The 24113-nt window shown below is 38.6% G+C and overlaps 4 protein-coding genes across 6 annotated transcripts in view; 2 read left to right on the top strand and 2 right to left on the bottom strand.

Annotated features, from left to right (window-relative positions):
- The window catches only part of LOC108374196 (translocation protein SEC62-like), a 10937-nt gene extending 2739 nt beyond the window's left edge, over positions 1-8198 (bottom strand). The window contains exon 1 of one of the 2 annotated variants that reach the window (XM_017630171.1): positions 7992-8198. In XM_017630171.1, coding sequence (XP_017485660.1) covers positions 7992-8027 — 36 coding nt within the window. In that variant the 5' untranslated portion in view covers positions 8028-8198. Of the gene's footprint in view, positions 1-752; positions 1030-7991 lie in introns of those variants that run through there. The other variant, XM_017630170.1, reaches the window with a different exon arrangement.
- A 335-nt stretch (positions 8199-8533) lies between these two features.
- LOC108374195 (dnaJ homolog subfamily C member 28) lies at positions 8534-10487 on the top strand. Of its 2 annotated transcripts, XM_017630169.1 has the most exons (3): positions 8535-8827; positions 8884-9062; positions 9118-10487. In XM_017630169.1, the coding sequence occupies exons 2-3, from the start codon at positions 8958-8960 to the stop codon at positions 10093-10095; spliced, it is 1083 nt and encodes a 360-aa protein (XP_017485658.1). In that variant the 5' UTR covers positions 8535-8827; positions 8884-8957; the 3' UTR covers positions 10096-10487. The 2 variants fall into 2 exon arrangements, with proteins under 2 accessions (XP_017485657.1, XP_017485658.1); XM_017630168.1 differs by having other exon boundaries at positions 8534-9062.
- On the bottom strand, positions 10229-23340 carry Gart (trifunctional purine biosynthetic protein adenosine-3 Gart). Its single transcript, XM_017630167.1, has 10 exons — positions 22244-23340; positions 15757-16004; positions 14148-14797; positions 13857-14079; positions 13567-13741; positions 13250-13508; positions 12934-13185; positions 11981-12799; positions 10801-11909; positions 10229-10736 (listed from the first exon to the last, which is right to left on the bottom strand). The coding sequence occupies exons 1-10, from the start codon at positions 22436-22438 to the stop codon at positions 10557-10559; spliced, it is 4110 nt and encodes a 1369-aa protein (XP_017485656.1). The 5' UTR covers positions 22439-23340; the 3' UTR covers positions 10229-10556.
- LOC108374193 (Pupal cuticle protein) lies at positions 18285-19601 on the top strand. Its single transcript, XM_017630166.1, has 2 exons — positions 18285-18296; positions 18388-19601. Exons 1-2 carry the CDS (start codon positions 18285-18287, stop codon positions 19030-19032), a joined length of 657 nt encoding a protein of 218 aa, XP_017485655.1. The 3' UTR covers positions 19033-19601.
- Positions 23341-24113: the final 773 nt, after the last annotated feature.

Here is a 24113-nt window from a genome sequence, read left to right as displayed (position 1 = left end):
CTCACCTCCTTCGCCTACGAAGCGAGCAGACTTGAAAGCAAGACTTGACTGGTCTGAAAAGGGTCTGACTATGCTATATTGTGGTATACATATGTGTATGCATAAAATCGAACCCTAAATCAGCAGGTACTTCGAATCACACTAACTAACCTTCAATGCATACAAATGCATTACCAGTTTTTTTCTCTACTATTATTATTAATAGTTGAATGCTTATTAACTGGCGGGCGAATATGATGTCATTGTGAGTGTTAGGCAGTGTGTGAATACCCCACTTGGGTGCCAACTAAGCGATTCACATATGGGCACGCAATTCCGTGGCGTGGTACTTTCTAGCCGAATTCAAACCGATTTTAAAGTTTGCAAGCGCCTCGGTAGTTGAAACATCAACAATGTAGAAGGTTTAGAAAGCAGCATATGTAAAAAATATGTAAGTGAAAAATAGTAGAAGCTACTTTTTTTATACATACAATCATTGCGCTACATATTGATAGCTTGCTACAGCAGGCGTAAATGCAAATAACACGCTGTAAGAGATTAGCAAAGTATTTCTAGCTTCAAACGACGTAATAAACATATTGGACTGGAAAAGTCATTTAAATTTACGACCGAATTATTACTACAGCAAAACCAGGAAAATGAAATCACATGAAAAGCTCGGTATTTCCCCAACTTTTCCCTTTTGGCATACATATAAAGTTGGTGGATAAACAAAAAATATTTATATATTATTTGCTACGCAGTTTACTAACATGACCATCGTCCTCCACCATTTGCTCCTCTTCGCAACTGTGTATTTCTTCCTCCATTTATGTGAACAAATTATTTTACGAATAATGTTCTTTATAGATATGTATGTTATTCGCAATAGGGACGTTTATTCTTATTGCTTCTATCTACTTGATTTATTTTAAAGATTTTTTCAAACAAACCACGTCGTAAAGCGTAACTTTTTTCTGCGTCACGGCGTTGAATCGCTCACCAACTCTAGCAATATACTGATTCATATGAAAACTTGACTAGAAGCGAACAACTGGTCAGACATGCGATCAGCCAACCAACAAGCCAGTCACGTCAGTGGAGCAACTTTCTCTTATAGCAACAAAAACAACAAGCAAAGCAATACGCTTGCGAGTAATCATAACAAAAACCACAAATATAGCAAAAANCTCACCAACTCTAGCAATATACTGATTCATATGAAAACTTGACTAGAAGCGAACAACTGGTCAGACATGCGATCAGCCAACCAACAAGCCAGTCACGTCAGTGGAGCAACTTTCTCTTATAGCAACAAAAACAACAAGCAAAGCAATACGCTTGCGAGTAATCATAACAAAAACCACAAATATAGCAAAAACATAAAAAACACACACATAAAAATACGTTTCAGCAGCAACGAGTATGAAAACGTCTTCTGATGGATGACAACAAGTGTTTAAGTAACCAGAAACAGCTGAGAAGCGGTTTAAATATTTGTAAAAGTGAATTTGCTCATAGCAAACAAGCTTAGCTGAAAGCGATAAGTGCTCGAAACTGCTTGTTCTGTGGAGAGAATAATGCGGAAAATCATAAAAAAGAAACGGCAAGCGAGAGGTTTGTTCACTTATTATAATAGCAATAATACTTCGCAGAAAGGCAGAAATACGTTCAAATATTTGCCACTGTCTGCCGAGGGGCGACCAATGTTAGCTCACTAAGATGACTTCAGCTGGTCGCGAAGCGAGTTTGGCTATGTCGTGGTCAAACAACGCCAAGGAGTGTACTCCACCTTAAGGGGCCCCTTTCTTATTTATACGCGACTTCGATTTAGCGTTTCGCAATTTAACTGATGATATTAGCCCACATAGGTGGTTGGTTATCCACCGTGTCGACCGATCTGGCAACGACGAATCTAGGAGATTTTGTCAAGGGTCGCAAGATCTGCCGCTCTAGATCCGTTTTATCATAAAGGCAACGTAGATTCAAAATTTTGGAAGCTTAGTCGGGCTGGGGACTAGGAGTGTTTACATGGAATTTCCCACTGAGAATTGGAGTGGGTCTGTACTTGAGGTGGGCGCGGGATATAGGGACCCGCGGGACCTAGGGTACTGATTTCACAATGGCCGAAATGGGCGGTACGGGGTAGGTCTTTAAAAATTTAGCGGGCGGGACGCGACCAAAAATGTTTTCCAGACATGCCCAATAAAACCCGCAACCTTCGAAAATTCAGAAAATTTTCCTTAAAACCATTTCATGATATAAGCACTTTTTTATGTTTTATTGAGACGAAAACGAATAGCAAAGCAAAAATAATAATCGGAAGATCCCAGTACTTTTACTATTTTTTAAATAAAAATTAATTTGAGACATGTGAATTAATCTAGGTGATAGATTTCGGGATCCATAAGACCCGCGGTGCAAATCTGAAAAATTTCGGGACTTAAAGGTTGAATTTCGGGCTGGGCGGGGTCAGGATTGAATATCTAGTCCCGTACCCATCTCTAGTCACCTTCTTTCCAGGCTTAAGAAGAGGAATAATCATACCCATTTATTACCCCTTCTCTGAGATGATTAGCGTGGACAGTGACACGTTGATGTGCTCTGTTGGCTCCGGTGAAGAAATGCCGTGCCCACGACACACGGGTCTACATAACCGGAACGTCTCAGATTTATATCTGACCAAGGACTGTTACTCCAGCATCACTCCCCAAAAACTCTTTGGGGAATATTTATGCTGTTACAACGACAACAACAAGAAATGACAGAGCTGAAAGTGTACATTTCTCTTGTTCCTCTTATTATGGCTGATGTGGGTGAAAAATTTCCTGTAGATTCTTAAATATCCTGTCGGATCCGATCACGCACATATGCGAGTCTCACCGCATCTACATATAATTTTTTCCGCAGTGTTATATGTACATTTTTTGACCTTCAAAAATAGATATTGCTTTTTTCCAAAATACAACATTTATATGAGAAAAGTACTTTTTCTGCTACCTAAATTTTTAAGCACAGTAGTAGTATAAGCAAATTAACCAGTCGTTGATAGAAAACAATATAAGCTAACAGCGAATTCGTCGAAACACGTTATAAAACTGGATATGACTATTTTTCTTTTGTTTTTTGAATGTTTATTTACTTTTTATTCATCTCTAGTTAATTATATAATACTTAGGGCCGTTTTATAAAGTAGGTTTCTGCCATTTAAACACAAATTTTGTTCTGGAAAAAGCTGTTTAAAAACCTAAATATTATATTATTTTCTTCCATACNAAAAAAAAAAATGCAAAATTGTCGAACATAGCACCTTTATATGGAAGAAAATGCGCGACACCACCGGCAAAAAAAACAAGTAATTTTTAGGCGAAAAAACAAAACCGACTTTAATTCTCATATAAAAGTTTAAGATTATCGTTAATTTCTTTACGATCCAATTATCGGATCTAAACAAAATTAGTATTGGACCACCTTTCCAATGAAAAAAGAATTATCGAAATCGGTAAAAAAAAATATTCCGACGAACTAATTCGGTTAAAAATTTTAAAAATCAACGGTATTGTTGTGCAAACTTGTTGATTTTTTCTAGTTTTTGTACTCACGTTAGAGAATATGATTTACATGGCTTTTCTTAGACCGTGTCATTTTATTGACAAATGATTTAAAAATAGGTAATATCTAGTCATACTGAGTTTTTTGAAATGGAGATACTATGAAACGGAATTTTACGCAACAATATACAGTTTTGACCGAAATAAGATGCGAACCTTAAGCATATGTAGATATATGTAACTGCAGATGTCATTTTCGAGATATGCCCTGACGAGTTTTAAAAAGAACGATTCTCTGAAGTTCCGGCATTGAGTGTTATTCACCAAAATTAGCAAGTGGCAGTCTGGCAAAAGAGCAGATTAGCTCGAGCAATAACAGCCGTCAACAGTGGTTGCTTGAGCTCATCTGCTGTTTTGCCAGAGTGCCAGGCCACTTGCTTAATTTGGTTAATACCACTATTGTTTGTATTTCTACCAGGGCTGCAAATCGGTTTTAAACCGAACCGGTTTTTTAACCGAACCATCGCTTTTGTTCGGGATTTGAACCGAACCAATTTTATTTTGAAATGCCAAAACTGAACCGAAAATATATTTATATTCGCGAAGAAAGTTTCTCAGGCGAATCGTGTGAAATTGATTTAGTTTCAGAGGCTAACTGTAGAAATCCACTTGTGTTTGTTGTTTGTGGTTATTCTTTTATAATTTTAATTGAGATACATATTTGTTGATAGCGCAGTTGTGCCATTAATTGTATGGTCCTAGTTTCATCAAAAGTATCTTTCTACTCTGCTTCCCAAGTATCCCTTTAAAATGTATCCAGTAACAAAATGAAAAATAACATTAATTTTAAATTAATTATGAACAACTACTCACCATCTTCCATATGGTCTTTTACAGCACACTTACAATTTTTCAGTAGTATTGTTCTACTTCATTTGGCATTTTTGTGAATTCTTCCTTAACAGCACTTTTTAAATATTATCTCTTTTTTACTAATTTATATATAGTATGTATGTATGTGAAATAATAACAAAATTTAACGGCCTCTCTGATCGTCAGACCTCCAAAGTCCTAATTTTGCCAAAAAAAAAACTGGTGCAGGATCCTTCCATGTGATAGAGGAAAACGACATAAATTTTAAAATGCCTTAATTATTCCTAGTTCAGTAGTAACCCTGGCTAAACGATTACATTTCCTTAATCTGTTGAAAAGTATTAAAAAATAAAAAGAAGCTTTAATTTTAAAACTTACACCAGTCATAACAGTATTTCATGTGGTTGTTGTTTGAGTTTCTCTCACAAAGAGAGAAATATAACAACCACATGCAAGAAAAAGTTCAGAACTAGAACGATCAATCCGCCTTTAATTACGTTTGTTATATAGTTGTTGATTTGTTTGTTTGTTTTGTATAGTTGTTGAATTTGAACCACTCTAAAAGTGTTCAATAGCGTTTCCTCGTAAAATTTTTCGTAAGTTTTATCATACAAACATATTTTCCACAAGTGGCAAAATCGCAAATTTACGAGTTCCACTCTAAATGATGTTTCTCAATATTTGATTTTTTTGTTTTTTCTTGGACAGAATACTAGTTTGGAAGTTTCTAGTTTTGATATGGGCTTCTGTTTCTTTGTTGCTCCACGGAGAGGATTGTTGTACTTGTAAACGATTATCATTTACTACGTCACCAAGCTAGTCAGCCATTCTCCAAGTGCAATAAAATATTTTGTCAGAACCCTCAAATGTGTCGAGTTTCAAAATGGTATTTTAGACTTTTCACTCTTTAAGCCAATTTTAATTCAAACGCTAAATGAATTGTTAACCTAGCTTTAGTTTTAGCTTTCTTCATTCACTTGTCTGTAAGAATCATGTATTCATTTGACTAAATAAATAAATAAGTAACAGAAAACGTAATATTATCTACTGATTGTACATATGTAGATACATACATATGGCCTTATTCATAAAAAATAAAGTAGGTTTAAAAAAGGTTTATAAATTGAAAAATGTATGAAAACGTCAATTTATAAAGCTCTACAAACTACAAACCTACTTTATTTTGTATGAGTAAGCCCAATAGATTGCGACTTTCTACGCTTTAGAAATTCCAATTTTTAATTACTTAATGAATCTTATGACGTCCATGCTACAGTTACAATATGTACATACTAGGCATGTACATACATACATATTTACAAATGTAATTGCGAATCATCACTTTCTACCACATCTCAAAACTGAAACGAGGATCACACAGAAGTCAAGTGTGCAAAGCATGGCTTCTAAATCAATTGAATGTGGAAACCAATTTAGCTAAAATACGGAAAAATACATATCGTCGTTAAAAGTCAAAACCGCGTATCTTGGTTCTGCAAAAGCTCGTATCTAACTTTTGTGCCAAAAAAGATATTTGCTCTTCGGAAGCTCCTGGCATCAAACCCTTATCCACTTATACTAAAATATCGATACCTAAATATAAGAAGAAGAGATAATTAGGGATAAAAGAGAGAACCGTTTGGAAATAAGTCAAGTTTTGCTCTCTCCTATAGAGTTTTGACAGCCTCTCATACGAGGTTTTGCGCAACGATATACTTATGTACATATGGACATTTAAAATCTTGTATGATAAAATGTTAAAAAATAAAATGAAACAAAATGTAAAAGGGCTGATGAAGCAGCAAAACAATATTTCAAATTATCAAAACCTCGTTTTGGCTACTGCAGTAGGCTTAATTCCTACCTGAGTAGATTGGATCCAGACGTGCCCAACCAGTGCCCGGCATACGGGGAGTCATCCATAACTCCAATATTCGCATGCCCCCCAAAGCCCAAGTCAACTAACACCCCTGTCCCTATGGACAAACCCAGTTGGAGTCGCGCACTTCCAAGACCGAACATCGGAACGGTAGGTACTCCCCAACATCATTAACGATCGAGCACGTCCTTATTGAATGCCCTCATTATAAAATAGGCATACAGTGCTTGTTAGTGCAACATATCGCTCATTTCCCGCAAGGGTATCATAATCCAAGGAAAACAAAAACTTGGGAAAACGGTTTAAAGTTTACAGTTTACATACGTTCACTTAGTAAAAATTAAGATAATTTTTCTCATTTTCGTTGTTGGTGTTTCCGACAGGGTAGGAGTGTGATGTAATTTGGAACGATTTTCCGTCATCCCTTGTCAAATTTGGTTTGGAGACAATCCGGTTTCGGCGTTGTGCCATCTTCAGTGTCAATTTTTATGTAATAAGTTGCGGTTAATCAATACAGCTATGAATTTCCACATACTTAACAACAAAAATTTTTTGGATTGACACTCTTGTAGCAAATGAGCGATATGTACCTACACATTACTCAGTAACAAAATTTGACCTTGGAGTGGGTTTATCATCAATAGAATCATGTGTAATTACAATTTTTCTTGTAAACAAATGTTATTTTATGTGGTGCGCTTCTCGTTTGTTTAGTTATTGAACATTAATCTACAATTTTTATTGTTTAAAATGTTAGTTGTCAGTATCAAAGCGGATCAAATAAATTAGAATTTAGTAGGTACAATGTTAAATGTGGCAAAATCAATGTGCCTTATCAATAGTATGGATAATCATACTGACGGGATTGAAAATAAATATAAATAAGTATAGAGATAAGCTACCCATTCAGACTGCTTATCATGTCAGCAGCAACTCTGATTCAAGAAAGTTAAACCATATCTTGTTTAATTGGAATTCAAACTATTATATGGGGAAATACTAATCAGAGCTGATTGTGCAGCCTCGCATAACATATGGTACATAGAAAAGAGATAATACAGAATGTCAAAATAATGAATGTACTAAACTATGGCTGTACTAAAGAAATGAAAGCACAATATATGCAGTCAAATTAAAAAAGAACAAGTGTGAGTGAAAAAGTGCGAGATTTCCCCACACAATTGGCACGTCAACTACTCAATCGCACGTTTCCCCGCTTCCCCCTGTTAAACAAAAACAATTTTCATGTGCACTGAGCAAAAACAAATCATTTCATCCAGCATATATATATGGATACATATGTATATGTTTTTCCAGCAACTATAAGCAGCAATTGACGCCTATATAACACTGTAGCAGGTGAAAATGCCTGAAAATGCTACATAATTAAAGTATTTTAGACTTCGCTCATATTTGCAGCAATATTTATAGTAACAAACGAGCACAAATCTTTATTTTACCAAATTTCAATGCGTTTGACGAGATACTTCATTTATCTGGTCATTCGTGGAAGCCACACTAGCCCATTCGAAATTTATATGCGCAATAATTTTTCCGTAATTGATCTTTGCATTTGCAGATGTCGTACTTTTGGATACGCATTCGAATGAAAACAAGTACTTTATGGCAAACGAAATTGATTCGGATTGCAAAATCACGTCTACAATTTTCTCCAAATGTAATTCCTCCTACACGTTTCTCCAACTTACATCTTTACGACGCCTTGCACGTTTTTTCTCGGACATCTTTGCAAACTCACTTTTTTATATTTCAGACACTATTTTAATTATAATTACACAATTTTAAAAAGTTTAAATATTTGCACAGAAATATTTTCTCCTATATACTCAATCAAAACTTTTTCCGCCTCCACCTGAACTGACATCGGAATCTGAAATGATTTTCAATTTATGTTTTTTGTATTTGTACTCGGTTTGCAAGTGAAAAAGAAATACAGTACGAAAGCTGAGATAAAGGCCAAAGCGGGCAATAGAAGGTGATAGAGGTATATATTCGAAGAGAGAAAGAGCTAAAAGGATAGTTACTTTGGGGAACTTTGTTTGGCATTCGAAATATCTCAATAAATAAATATCAGTTCATTTTTATATCCTCGAAATATACTTTTTGTTGGGATAATATTAGGCAATTTTAAGCATCTTAAATCTGAAAAAGATTGAAAAGGAAATTAAACCAAAGTACTACANTATCCTCGAAATATACTTTTTGTTGGGATAATATTAGGCAATTTTAAGCAACTTAAATCTGAAAAAGATTGAAAAGGAAATTAAACCAAAGTACTACATATATATGACATTTATTTTAAATTTTTATAAGTTTTTAAAAAAAAAATCTATATTTGTGTAGCCCTGTTCAGCGATCAGCTGATGTTGTTTTGATTAGCGGCATATCAACATTGGGGATCGCTTGAATAATAAATTTCTTCTTGGTAATCATTTCTTTTCAATTTACAAAATATTTTGAGTCATGATTAAAAAAAAGTTTGAATATAGCAAATACGGAGCTTATTAGAATCAAAGCTTTACGCGTAAGTAAATAATTTAATGGTAAATTTTTTGTACATTCAACTTGGCTATTTAACAGCGTTTAACCACAGACCTTCGATTGCCGTTGTTAACAGTCCCATTTTTTACCGAAATCAAGTCTTTTTTTATAAAATGCTGCCTGTAGGAGTCCAATTTAAATTACTACCAAGTTTTTGTTGGCGCAAAGCTACTTTACAGTGCAGGGGAATGCATATTAAGCGCGTGGAACTATATAAGGTAACAAAATTCCTTAATTACAAAAAATTTTACTATTGTGCATTTCTGCCTTCAGAAATGTTTTCGCATACTAGGCGTCAATGAAGCAGCCGACCAAAACACTGTTCGTAATGCGTACATCGATTTGGTGAAGAGAGTCCATCCAGACTCTGGCCTACCGGAAGCAAGCGCTGAACGGTTTCAGGAAGTAGACGAGGCTTTCAAAGTTCTACAGGAAAAGTTCGCCAAAAATCGACGGAATATTTTTGAAGACGAAGAAGAGGAAGTTTTTGATATAAAGCATACAGCGCCGCAACATCGTCAGTACCTTAGTTATGATGGTGTCGGTGTCGGCAATCCTTTTCAGAGACAAAAACAATACCAACAAATCAAAGCAATGAAAGCGCAGGAGCGTGTTTTAAGTCATCGCATTGAGAAATCGCAAGCTGGAGAACGTACAATCATGAAGAAAGGCACCTTTTATAAAAATCACGCAATCAAAACAAAATATGGCTTTGATCGCATTTGTGAGGATCTCATTCAAGAGGCCATGGCAAAAGGCGACTTTGACAATCTGAGATGTGCTGGAAAGCCGTTGAGTAGCGCGCAAACACAAAATCCCTATTTAGATTTTACAACGCACAAATTAAATAAAATACTACTTGACAACGGTTTTACGCCGGAATGGATAACACTACAACGCGATATACGCGAGGCAGTTCAAAGACTCCGCGATGAATTACGTGCAGAGCGATGTTTCTTTGGAGATTATCCACTTAATGAAAAAGAAAGCAGCGCTTGGCAGCAAGTATTGAAGCGATATAGTGACGACGTCAAACTAATTAACAAAAATATAGACAAATATAATTTAATCGTACCTATACTGCAAAATCAACTATTTCGCGTCAATATAGATAAAGTTTCTGAGCAAGTCCTAAGCGATCCAGAGGCATTGAAGCATTTTAAGCGGCAAGATGAAACTACGAGCGTTAAACAAAACTCTGGAAATGTTTCAAAAACTGATATATTCTCTTTCATAGGTTCGTTGTTTTAAATGCGAAAGAGATTGGATAGACCCGATGGCAAGTTTGATTACCAACCATATATGTGATGTTGGGCCGCTGGAGGCTGTAGTGATATGTAAATTTTATTGGAATTTTGAATAAATTTTTGATTATTTGCTTAGCTAAAATTTGTGTACTTTATGCGTTTTTATTTCGAGTTTCAGAAACTTGCCAATTTTTATTACAATCAAAGACCTTAAAAAAAAAGATTGCATTACTGTTACATTCTTAATGTATATAGGGACTTGTGTTCTAATATCATACGGCCGAAAGTTATAACTGTATAAGAAATTTTAACCAAGAAAGACACGCTCTACGCAGCTGCTCCACAAATTCGTGCTTTAAAGTAGCCTAAGCTTACATATCTACATATATCTACTAACTGAAAAATGCATATAGTGTATACTTTTATTCTCCCCTAAATAAGTATGACTGAAAATTTTAAAAACAATCAGGTAAAAGTCGTTTTGCCATCCTGGCTCAGTTTGACTGCATCAGTGGCCAACAGACGCAATGCCTTAGGGAATGCAAAGTGCTCAGCAATATGTATGCGGTTTGTCAAGGTCTCTTCGGTATCGTTCGGAAGGATGGGCACACTCGCTTGTACAATGATGGCGCCAGTATCAACCCCCTAAAAAGTTTTGAAAAACTACTTAGACAAAACCGATCCAAGTCTTTTAAAATTATGCCCATACCTCATCCACAAAGTGCACTGTACATCCAGATTCTTTGTCACCTGCATCCAGCGCTTTCTTCTGCACCTTTAAACCAGGATGTTTGGGCAACAATGACGGATGAATGTTCACTAATCGACCCCTCCACTCGCGTACAAATTGCTCACTCAATACTCGCATAAAACCAGCCAAGCACACCAGATCTACATTATGTTCAACCAGTTTTCTGCTCATTTCCGCATCGAAGTCCTCCCGTTTGGCATACTGCTTGTGTGACACCACCACCGCCTGTATGCCTGCGTTTTTCGCGCGCTCAAGGCCCAATACATCCGCCTTGTTCGATATCACCAATACAATGTCGGCATGCACGCCTTGGGACGTGTCGCGACAAGCATCGATAAGCGCTAGAAGATTACTGCCCGTGCCGGAAATTAGCACAGCTACGCGCTTGCGCGGCTTTCCCTGCAGCTCCTGCACTCGCTTCAGACAACGTGAGAAGTTCTCCACCACAACCTGCGGAGCTTCGGGCTGCGCGCGTTGCACTACCACGCCTATGTGCGCGGCACGCTCACAATATTGCAGCTCTGCCAATACGGACTGTTCCAGTTCTGGCGCGACCACCAAAATTATGCCAAGGCCGCAGTTGTAGGTGCGCTGCATTTCAGCAGGCGCAACATTACCTTGCGCCGCCAGCCAACCAAAAACTGGAGGGATGTTCCATTGCGTGGCGTCTAGTTCCACGGCTAAGTTTTTGGGTAACACGCGCGGTATATTTTCCGTTAGACCGCCACCGGTGATGTGTGCCAAAGCTTTCACATAACCCTGACGCAGAAGTGGAAGTAGGGCCTTGACATAAATACGCGTTGGTGTAAGAAGTTCTTCGCCAAATGTGTAGGGGCTGAAAGGCGCTTTATCCTCAAATGTTACGCCGGCGCGTTTCATAATGGCATGCACGAGGCTGAAGCCGTTGCTGTGTACGCCCGACGACGGAAGACCGATAAGGACATCGCCAGCACGAATTTCATCCGTGCGTGGCAGTAGGCGCGGGTACTCGGCGATACCGAGTGAGAAGCCGGCAAGGTCGTAAACATCGGATGCGTAAAGTAATGGCACTTCGGCAATGTGTGTCTCTGTTGGGAAAAAAGGTATTGTTTTCATTTTGAGAGTTAAAATGAACGATGGAATTTCTCTAACTACTCACCCACTAAACTGCTGCCCGCTTGTGATGCACCTTCAATCACGCCCCCCGTAATTGTAGCTGCCACCTCCTCGACCAAATCTCCACACGCATAATAGCTCGAAAATGTCAACGGTTCGGCGCCATTGCAAAGTATATCATTGACGCACATTGCCACCAAGTCTACGCCGACCGTGCCATTGCGGTCTGTTTGCTGTGCAATCTTAATTTTGGAACCCACACCATCAGTGCCCAACACTAACACCGGATCCTTGTAAGTCTGTGGCACGGGCGTCAAACGTCTGCCCAGCTTTGTTGTGAACGAGCCGTTACGCTGCTGAGTTAAGGCTCCATCACAAAGTTCCAATGCTAAATCGCGTTGGTGTGGCTCATCCAAGGTGCGCGCATGCCTCTCCGAAAGTCCGCCGAAACGGTCTGCGATTTTCTCCAAGCCTTCAACAAAGTTGCGTACCTCGATTTGGTGTTTTTGGTGACACGTCTGCAATTTACGTTTCAATACGCCAAACACCTTAGCGCCGGCGCCAAGCAGGGATTTCCAAACGGTGCACTTCTTTGGTACAATCACCACGAGTCCAATGCCGCAATTTAGGTTGTCCAAAAGCGTCTGCGGACTCAGACGCAGCTTAGCCGCTAACCAACCATATATAGTGGGTATTTTCAGATCACCGAAATCCAGAGAGATCTCGTGGTCCGGCGGTATAATGCGTTGTACGTCTGGTAGTAAGCCTGTGCCAATATGGGATATAGCTTTGACATCGCATTCTCGTAGGAGTGCGAGTATTTCTTTAACGTATATCCTTGATGGTTCGCAAAGTTGTTGACCTGTGAAAAGAGAGTTACGGAGAAATCTCAGTTCGGGGGCTTAGACTGATTTTACTTTTATTCCACACTTTAAAGTGAGTGTGCTGAACCAAACGGCAGACCAAAATACGCAAGCAAAGTCCATCATAATTTACCTAACGACTTTGTGTCATCGCCGAACTCGCACTTTTCCGCAAGGTCGATGTCCGCCGCTTCTAGTTGCTTCAGCAATGCATGAAAACCGGCACAATGCAGTCCATTCGCTGGCAGCGAAATCAGCAGATCACCTTCCTCGTACTGCTTAAATTTCGGCAACTCCTTGCCAGCCTCGAGAATGCCTACACAATAGCCAGCGATGTCGTATTTACCCACCTCATAGACTGAGGGCATTTCTGCGGTTTCGCCGCCTAGTATGGAAGAAATTACGGGATTTGAGATGCTGAATTCTTACATATCGACGTCGCAACTCACCCAAAAGAGCGCAATCGGCGGCTCGGCAACCCTCCGCAATCCCCTTCACAATCTGAGCTGCAACAGGCACTTGCAGCTTGCCACAAGCTATGTAGTCCAAGAAGGCCACTGGCTCAGCACCCGATTCCAGCACATCGTTGGCGCACATGGCGAGCAGATCATAGCCAATACTCTCGTACATTTTCTGCTCGAGCGCAAGCTTTATCTTCGTGCCCACACCATTGATAGCTTCACTTATAACCGGATTTGTATAGTTTAGCTAAGGCATAAATTCAAATCAGCATTGCGCCTGCGTTTTGCGAAATTATTTAGCTCACCTCATTAAGGCGAAACAATCCACCGAAACCTCCCAGACCACCTACGACGCCAGGTCGTTGCGTTCCGCGCGACAACGGTTTTATGCGTTGCACCAGATCGTCGCCTGCGTCTATGTCAACACCACTGTCCTTGTAGGAGAGCCCCTTAAGCATCGGAGCGTTGTTCGCCTTCAGCCTGCCGAGGAAATGAAACGCCATTGAATCGTTTGTTTTTCAAGTTTCATATAAAAGATTTTTATTTATTTTTATTGATGCGTCTTGAGCATGTGTTTTGCCAAATGAGTAATTACATTTTGAATGCTTTCTCCGCAATATCGGTTCGGAATTGTGCCGCTCCGCCTACAAATGTGATACCTTGGCATATCCTAGTGGCATCCGCTGCTGCTTGCCGCAAATCCTTGCGCAGTGCCACCGCTATAAGGACACGTCCGCCATTGGTGAGAAACCGACCGGCCTTGTCAACAGCTACACCACTATGAAAGATCAGCTCATTGGCCGTAAGAGGCGGCACACCTTAAAAGAGACATAAAATCGAAAAAAATGTATAATTTAATATTTTTCTTTAAGCTACGATTATGTACCCTCGATAATGCAACCCTTTGTCGAGGTCTCTGGATAGCCAGCACTGGCCATGACCACACCCACGGCACTTACATCCTCTCGCCACTGAAGCGTAACTTCCTTCAAACGATTCTCAACACAAGCGCTCATTATTGCATACAAATCAGTCTCGAGTAGCGGCAGTATAACCTGTGTTTCTGGATCGCCAAAGCGGCAATTAAACTCCAACACCTTGGGACCATCAGCAGTTAGCATTAGGCCCGCATAGAGTACACCACAATAGTGTATACCCTCTTGACGTAGAGCGTCCACGGCTTTTTGCAATATAGCTCGATTGATGCGTTCCAAATCATCGGGTGGTATCAATGGACAGGGACAGTAGGCACCCATGCCGCCAGTATTAGGACCCTCGTCACCATCGCGTAGACGTTTATGGTCTTGCGCGGGTAACATTGCTTGAGCGTAGTGAGTATCAACAAAGGCGAGTACCGAAACTTCCTCGCCGACGAGTAGTTCCTCAATAACAACTGTTTCGCCAGCATTGCCATATTTGCGTTGGCCCAGTATCTCATCGACTGCTTGACAGGCCTCGGCAGCGTCTGCTGCCACTACTACGCCTTTGCCGGCCGCAAGACCGGCGGCTTTGACGACGAGTGCCTTGTAGGATGCGCTTAAAAAATATAAAATTAAATTAAAGCAGAATGGTAGATTGGAATGTAGTTTTTCCTAAGAAGTCTCTTACTTAGTTCCACTGCAATGGGAATCCAAATAAATGTGGCTTAAATCCAAATTTCATTTTAAACTATGTACATATGTGTACAGAGAAAAGTTTTTCGGTAAAGGAAAAGACCCCACACTTCACCCTTTAATTTCCGTGGTTGGAGTAAGTAGTAACTTAAGTTAAATGAAAGACTGGTTGATTAGCAAGCTAGTTCCGTAAGATTCTGGGCTATCGCTGAATCCATCATAATCCGATTTTCGTGAAATCTACGAGAATGCGCTCACTAAATCTGAGTTACTACGAACGTATGCATTCAAGGTATATGCTACGTTCGTAGCTATTCAGATTCAGTGGTAGAATTTTCGTAGACAGCCTCAGTGTTTGGGCTCTAAATTTCTTGGAAGCGTCGAAAGCTTTCGGGTCGATGGAGGTGGCGGCTATCAGAAAATAAGAGAAAACACCCATTCAATCAGAATTGGTTAAGAATGTTGGACCTTTTGTGTGGCGCCAGAATATTGCATCCTCGCCGAATTCATTTCAGCTCAGCGAGCGCTAGGAATACATACAACTGCAACGGCTTTCAGCCAAAGGATAGAAAAAACATGTTAAAATGGGTATTCTTAGGCTTGTGAGCCACATTTTCTTTATATTAGAGTGGTTTTCGACAGAAAAATATGCGATTGGAAAATGGGTTTGGGTGAAAGTGCTCGCGGACTTGAACTTGAGCACCATGTCTCAGATTACATATGCATCTCTAGATGCAGAGCTAGCTTGACTATGATTAAACGCACTGTCATATTTGCCAGTCAGGATTAAGGCAAGTCGATAAATTTGCCGTTATTGGGTCCCTTTTCAAAAAACCTTAGCTAATTATGAGCTCAACAGCTCTTTGATTCTACGACACTTACTTGTTAATAAACTCCTTAGCTTTCTTCACATCGGTAAAAGATTCATAACGCGCCGTGGGTATACTGTGACGCAGCATAAAGTCCTTAGCCCATTTTTTATCCGCTTCTATTTGGGCGCCTTTTTTGTTGGGACCAAAACAACGTACTCCAGCCTTATTGAGAGCGTCGCCAAGCCCATTGGCGAGAGGATCCTCCGGACCAACGATAACCAAGTCTATGGATTGTTTCTTACACCAATTGGCAATACCCTGAAAAAGGAAAGGAATTTGGAAACTTTTTATAGTTTCAGAACATTTTCTGTAATACTATTAAAAATGCAATTAGATGTCAGATTGCATGAAGAGTCGACCACTTTAGTTTCTCTTTTATCGCGAAATTGGTACCTGCTTTTAAAAAAATGATTGTAAACGCACTGGAAACATCTAGCGTCATGAGCGATATCGAGAATAAATGAGGAAGATGGGCGAATTTTTATAANGATTGTTTCTTACACCAATTGGCAATACCCTGAAAAAGGAAAGGAATTTGCAAACTTTTTATAGTTTCAGAACATTTTCTGTAATACTGTTAAAAATGCAATTAGATGTCAGATTGCAAGAAGAGTCGATCACTTTAGTTTCTCTTTTATCGCGAAATTGGTACCTGCTTTTAAAAAATGATTGTAAACGCACTGGAAACATCTAGCGTCATGAGCGATATCGAGAATAAATTAGGAAGATGGGCGAATTTTTATACAGAAGAAAAGAGATAGTCCAGCAGGTTCTGCAATTCACTTCCGAGTGAATTTGAGTCAAGTTCGCTTTGAATTCAAATTGGCAGGGATTGAAATTCACTCGTAAGTGAATTGCAGAACCTGCCCGAGTAGAACAATTTACATGCGAGCAGTTTGAGATTCAATCTAGCCTAGAACCAAAAGACCGCATAGCTTACACATGCTATTTCGAGGACTTACTTCTGGCAACAAACCGTCCAAACTTTTCGAAACGAACAAAGGCGTCTCACTTTTGTACGACTTCTTCAGCATGATGTTGGAAAAGAAAATAGGAGCTGACAATCCAAATCGCAAATGGTATCAGTACCGTTGATCTCAATACAAAGGCGTTTTTCAAACTTTCTCTATAAATCGTAAAAAAATCTCTAATGGTGACCCAAGTATGCACCTCTAACGCCACGGCCCAAGCGGCCGACTTCTGTATGAGAATTCTAATTGTGACCAGTCTATGTTTGAAAAAAATAAAATAAAATACGTCTTTNTTTCGAGGACTTACTTCTGGCAACAAACCGTCCAAACTTTTCGAAACGAAACAAGGTTCTAACAAAGGCGTCTCACTTTTGTACGACTTCTTCAGCATGATGTTGGAAAAGAAAATAGGAGCTGACAATCCAAATCGCAAATGGTATCAGTATCGTTTATCTCAATACAAAGGCGTTTTTCCAAATTTCTCTATAAATCGTAAAAAAATCTCTAATGGTGACCCAAGTGTGCACCTCTAACGCCACAGACTAAGCGGCCGACTTCTGTATGAGAATTCTAATTGTGACCAGTCTATGTTTGAAAAAAATAAAATAAAATACATCAGTTGACATTGGCTTAGTTCAAGACCGATAGAATACATTCGTATTCGTTTCACCATGGGCTTAAGGTCTGATTATGCATACTTCGCATAACTTCGCACAACCACTGGTACCATTGCAATTAAAATGTCACTTAAGAAAATGTGAGGCTAAAACTAAACTCAACAGATCGCTAAGTTTTTAAAAGTTCTGCTAATTTCTGGGTAATGGAGTACGTACAAAATACATACAATACATGCTTAATCAGACCAGTAGTTAATAAATCACAAAAATAGGTAAAACTAATAAAAAATGTGAACAAAAAAAAACATCAACGGGTTAACTGAGAAAAAAATAACCACCAACTTGACAACTTCCGAAATAAGCGAATTTCATCTGCGAAAATGGTCAAACCAGTGCAGAACTAAGTATGTCTGAATTCTTATTTATCGGCTATAAATCAAAAACTTGTTGTATGTACATTGTTTAGGTGCGAACTGCTCACACGCTCGGCACTGGCATACCGCCAACATCTTTCAAATCGTTTGGTACATACTGACGCTGATAAAATGATTAAATGCAAATGCTGATGAGATGTACCAAATTTTTTATTAACTACGCGCATTATGCTCGAATTCTCATTTCAACTCCATGCAAGTCCAAACAAAATATTTTCAGGCAGACGCTGCAATTTGGAGCAACTTCTTCTCTATGGCGAGTTTGCTTCGCTGCCGACCCACGCAGTCGATTTTTATTAGCGCAACTGGTTCACCAATGAGCGTGCGAAAAGTTAAATTTTAATTTATTGGAGCTAAAAATGTTAAAAAACCAGACGCCAACCGTTTTTTTCACTAAAATGGTTTTGTATCATCATTTCATAATGATCGGTATAAAAACATAAAGCGGCAGGTTGGCAACAACAGTTGCAGTTTTGACTTGGAAGCTTACGGAGTATACGGATTATTTAAAAAAAAATGAAGCTCTTTGTAAGAAATTCCTTAAAAGAAATTTTGCGCATTTTTAATTTAGAAAAAGGTACAGCAATAAAAAAAAAATGTGTTTAATTCCATTCCATAGAGTCTCTTACTTCTCACCACTTTGGCTCTGATCACGAACGCGCGTGAAGACAAAACCTTTAGCGGGAAGTACCGTGCACCAACAACGACAACAGCTCGCAAACAACCAGCAAAAGTCTTAGCTAGCAACAAAAACTTCTTACAGAAGCGCAACGATCTCAGCCGCCCAAACAGCATTTCAAGTGGCCAAAAAGTGTCAATTTTGCGGAATGACCAGGAAATGAACAATGACGGCAGTTACCGTTATCAGTATGAAACAGGCAACGGTATTATTGGCACGGAGCAAGGTACTGCTGGTGTGGCCATACAAGGCACTTCCAGCTACGTCTCCCCCGAAGGTTTGCCAATCAAATTGACCTACACCGCTGACGAAACCGGCTACCATCCGGTGGGCGATCACATTCCTAAAACACCCGACTACGTGCTACGAGCAATCGAATACATACGCACACACCCCTTCAACTTTGGGAAAATCGACGGAGTGACACCAAAGTTGTCTACAGAGATTGTGCCACCGCTACGTACATCAGCATATCCGGGAAATTTGAACTACAAGGCTAGCAGCTTCAATACACAAAAAACTGGTTTGACAAAGAACAGGAGGCAAAAAAATACCAGCCGCAATAATTTAAAACGACGTATTTAAAGGGTCTCTACATTGTAGGTAGTGTAAATTGGATGCGTTACTGTATTTAACCCTAGACTAAAATGTATTATATATTAAAATGTATTATATATCAATCTCCACGTTTATCTATTGTTAACATAACTCTAACTAGGAAATTTTGAGACACCACCGAGAAAGAGCTCATGCATCCTCGGACAATTTGAGCGCATAGTGAGTCCAAAATCTCACACTAAACTGTTATAGTAGATGTCCATCTTGCCACAATTGAGTAGCCAATCGACTGCTTCCTAAATGACAGCTATGTACATCTGCTCAAAATACGCTGAAGTGATCTGGAAACCTAACTTAGCGCTCCCATGACAGTAGGGACCCAGGACTTGTGACCTTAGCAGAATTCCTCAAAACCACTTTAGTGAGATTTTATGCTGTTACAAAAACAATATGCCTTACTTTGACTAAGAGTTCCCGATAGAGGACACCGCCACCAAACCCATCCGTCAATTAAATGTGCCATTGGGGGTGGGACCTTTCGTATTTTCGACTCGTTCGAATATTCCTGTATGCGGAAAAAATCCGGATATCAGGTTAAAATTCTGGTTAATATCCGTTTCAGTGAATCAGTGAATACAACTACATGTTGTCTTAATTATGTAGGGAGAGGGATGTAAGATGATTGAAGATATTTCAAATTGGACTGAACAGTTTAAACTGCTAAAGAATGTTGTTGTGTCAAAGTATCGCCAGCCTCACGAAGCAACTCGAACTCTTCGTCTGCAATAGGTGGCGTTGGTGTTCGATGATGGAATTCAAGAAGTGAGAGTTGACGAAGGTGTTGATTGGTTCTTGATGAATATAAATATAAATAATAGATTATTTTTTGTATAGTCGGTCTACTTAAGAGCATGGTGTCTTCTTATGCATAAGACAGTCGGTTCTACATGCTCCAGTTTTTCCCAACAAATGACTGTTGTTTTAGCGATTTTTCACAAATTTTTTCTGTCCCATCACAACTTAAGAAATTTCAATATTCGTAGTAATCTGATATCTGACTTCAAGTTTTAACATTTTGAAACTGGTAAAATTAATAGTTTAAGAGAAATTTCTTAAAGTTGAGCAAAAACATTGAAGGAATTTGATTGAAGAACGCCCTATTTCAGAATTTATTTCGAAAACGTCCTATCTCAGCTGCCGCTTCAAAAACACCCTATATCTAGGGTTGCCAGATTTTTTTTTGCGCGAAATCAGTACTTTAGAATTTTTCTTGCTATAAAAATCAGTACTTTTCAGTAAAATTTTATTCAAAGCATAGAAAATAAAAATGTTATTAACATGTAGTACAAAATAGCCTTATAATTACGGTGACCATATTTATTATACATTTTTTTTTTTAATAAAATTTGTTGGGTCTTCTCGTTTTGCCCGCCATAACCGCCAAGCTTAAAGCACTATTATTAGGCATAGAACAATTTCAACTCACGCTAAAGCGATATCATTTATCTATGTTTGCCGTACACAAGTTCGTACATACATATGTATTTACTTTATATGCATATATATACATACATATACGGTATCGGTCATATCTATAGTACGCCATTCGAAAGCGCTATTGTTTGTCACTTATTTTTATTTATTTATTTTTAAGAATTTTGAATTTAAATACAGTTCATTCTTTTACAAAACCCATATGAACCCAAGCTTAAAACTTTGTAGAAACTACAATAAAATTCAAAAAAATTACACCCAAATTTCAAATTTTTTTCTCACAAGTGTTAGATTTGTTTCGAGTATAGGTATAGTCCATTCAATTTTAGTTTGAATTTTTTCACCGCATTTGCTTCCATATAAAATATAAACTTAATTTATTTGTATGTGGAAGAAAAGCTCAACATCAACCGTAATTTTTAGCGACTTGAAACTTGCACATTATCAGACTAAAATGGGCTATTAAACTGTGTACTCAAAAAAATCTGAAATTTAAATGAAAATTTGTTGCAGTTTTTTTTTAAGTTTTAAACTTGGTTGTATATGAGATTGTTAGAGAATAAACTGTATTCCAATTGAAAATTCGGCTGAGATTTCCAATAATGGACGACTTCCTAATACTAATAGTTTTAAACCTCTTTAGGACCTCAGACTTGAAGTGTGTCCGGAAAATGTGCGATCGGCGGAGGTGCTCATACCCATAATTCAGAAGCATGTAGCTGAAGGTACGACTATTCGCACGGACTACGGAAAGGCGTACGATTGCTTACCGAGCTCTAGGTATGAGCACCAAAAGACAAATCACAGCGACCCAGACAAGCCTTTTGTGGCTCCAGATGGGACTCATACCCAGCGCATCGAGTCAGTGTGGCGGGTCGTCAAATGGTATTTTCAAACGGACAACTATAACAAGCCTGCCAATTTCGCTGGCATAATTCTTGAGTTTTATGGAGAAAGTCCATACAAAAAAAAAAATCGGGAAGATCCGTTCCAAAAACTTATCGAAGCAGTTAACTATACCTATAAGCCATAAAATTTCGTAGTTTTTCATTCGAATTTAAGTGCCTTTTAGTTGTAAGTTTTTTGGCAATATATTTTTGCATAGATTTTTTAAATTATACATTTCGTTTTATAGCAAATAATATGTTATGAATTAAAACACATTAAAGAAATGAAAAACTTTGTTTAAATAGTAATTACGGATCTTTTTTCTAAAAAATTCTATACTTCGATATACATATGTATATTGAAAATTTGTAATAAAAAATCACGAAAATTTTTATTACAAATTTTTGCTTGTGCCGCTTTTTTTTTAAATCAATACTTCCAGACATATCGCGCGATTTTTTATTACAAATTTACCCCCTCCACCCGAAAATTCTTAAAAATAAAAAGACATATGTAAGTGGAAGAAGACAATCTCACTTTGAAATGTCGTGCTATAGATATGGCCGATACTGTATATAAACATGAGTGGATGCACACACATCCACGCATACATACATACATAGATATGTATGTACATATAGTATGCAGGTAAGAATATTTCCCCATTAGCGTTGATTTAGAAATTTCAATGTCGCTATTCACGTTTGGCGCTTTCTCACCCAATAAAACTGTTTGTAGCCGGTAAAAACCAAGCAACCTAACAACTACATAGCGCATGGAAGCAAGTACTAATCTATGCTTAGTTTGAATAATAAAAAAAAAAAAAAACAATGTAAACTTTAAAATATTTACATACCTGAAAGTCTTTGGCATTTACACCGCTGAGATTGGAACACTTCGGTACTTGGGCAATGCCATGGCTGCCGGGTAGCGCGTAGATTTTGACCACCTGCTCACTCTGTGATAGTTTCCAGCAAATCGCGTGCTCACGACCGCCACTGCCAACGACCAACAATTGCTTGCCACCAACAAGTGATGTTTTCGAAGACATTTTGTCACTTTTTTGTTTAAATATACGTACGAATTTTAATCGACAATAAGTTTTAACACTCGCCAAGTGCTTAATTTAATTAAAATTTATTTCCACAAAGCATCAATAGCGAAACAACGCACAGGGCACAACCCGAATGTCGTTAGTAGATAATGGGCGATTTTTTTTAACTAATCAATAAAGTCACTCCGTACTTATGTATGTAGGTCCACTTTTTATTCAAACAAGCTCATACAAGGCATTCGTATGTACATACATTTGTATATACTTATGTGAGGCACTTTTGTATGGGCTCTCTGGCGATGTCTGGCAAAATGTGATCACAGTGATCGCGCTCGGTGTAGTTAGTGGCTCGCAGAAAACCCACGTGTTTCACAGGAAGCACGCTTTGTGTTTTTATTTTTTTTATTTTAGCATATGTACATACATATGTATGTATGTAGTCTTTAAGTCCAGCCGTTTTTTTTTTTTTTTAGTTTAAATAAGAAACTCCACAAGTGTATTGCGAGTTTGAAATTTTAAAAAAACTTCGAACCTGATACTTTCAAGAATTGTGTGGTTCAAAGCGGTATAATAAACTATGTAGGTAGGTAGGTATGTAGCACAAGTACAAGTTTGTAATGAGCAATGTATGTATTAAATAATAAAGAGCAACGAATTAGAGCGCCACCGAAAACCAGAACCGATGCCAACGGTTGGCAAATGAACACTGAAAGTTCTACGCTTCGTCGTCGTATAGCCACATAAAAAGGGATGATGGAGAAATGATAATGGATGGCTGCTTGTAGATCGTTTGATAGGCGCGACTGACGAATCGACTCAGCTAACTTGATTTTTTCGAGGCTTTTCGGACGCGTAGGTAACCTTTCCACTCCATATGCCGGCTGAGTTGATTGGAAGTGTTTTATGCCAGTAGACCTATGTACACACCCACCAAGTGAGTGAGTGAAGTTCTCCCTATGTGAGGAATAAAAGAGTACTCCCTTTGGCCTGATTTCGGAGCAATAAGCGAGATGTGTCGGTTTTGTTCTTCTTTATTACGCGCTTAGGAGGCATATGGGGGATCTGCTAAGTGAGCAGTAAAAGCATGCTCTCTGGGACATGATTTCCAAGCAATAAACGAGATTTTTTACCAATTTTTATTGGTTCCTCCCAAAAACCAAAAACAAAATTTAATAGGGGGTCCCATAAAAATCACTAGTATTAACAAATGGTAAAAGAAACAATTGGATATTATTATTAGAAGTCGTCAGAAAAGAAACAGAGTTTTCCGATTCCGAAAATTCACGTGCATACTGGGACTACCCCAAGGAGAAGCCTCCTCCATGAACTGGAATTTGGGAGAACAGAAATGCATGTTTTATTCCTCGAACAGGAGGCTTTCGGGATGACTCTTATGAGAGTACTCCCAAATTGCTCGTTCGGGAGTAATGTGGCATGGTTTTCTATGTGTACTCTCTTGTTACCTTTTTTGGAGGTTTCGGAGAGGTTCTCCTGAGATTACCCCCGTATTTCTCTCTTAGAAATTTTATGGTTTGATATTTCTCTATGTACCTCGTGATTGCTCGTTTTAGAGGTAAAAGGGACTACTAGCTCCCCTAGGACCATCGGCGTAGCCAGAATGGAATTTAGGGGGGAGAGGGGTGCTCGACCCTATGAAGCTGGTATTTCAGGG

The sequence above is a fragment of the Rhagoletis zephyria genome, unplaced genomic scaffold (genome assembly GCF_001687245.7).
Source record: "Rhagoletis zephyria isolate East Lansing unplaced genomic scaffold, Rhagoletis_zephyria_1.1 Rzeph_scaffold_07448, whole genome shotgun sequence".
NCBI lineage: Eukaryota > Metazoa > Arthropoda > Insecta > Diptera > Tephritidae > Rhagoletis > Rhagoletis zephyria.
The sequence above is the reverse complement of the archived record's forward strand: the minus strand, read 5'-3'. Positions and strand labels throughout refer to the sequence as shown.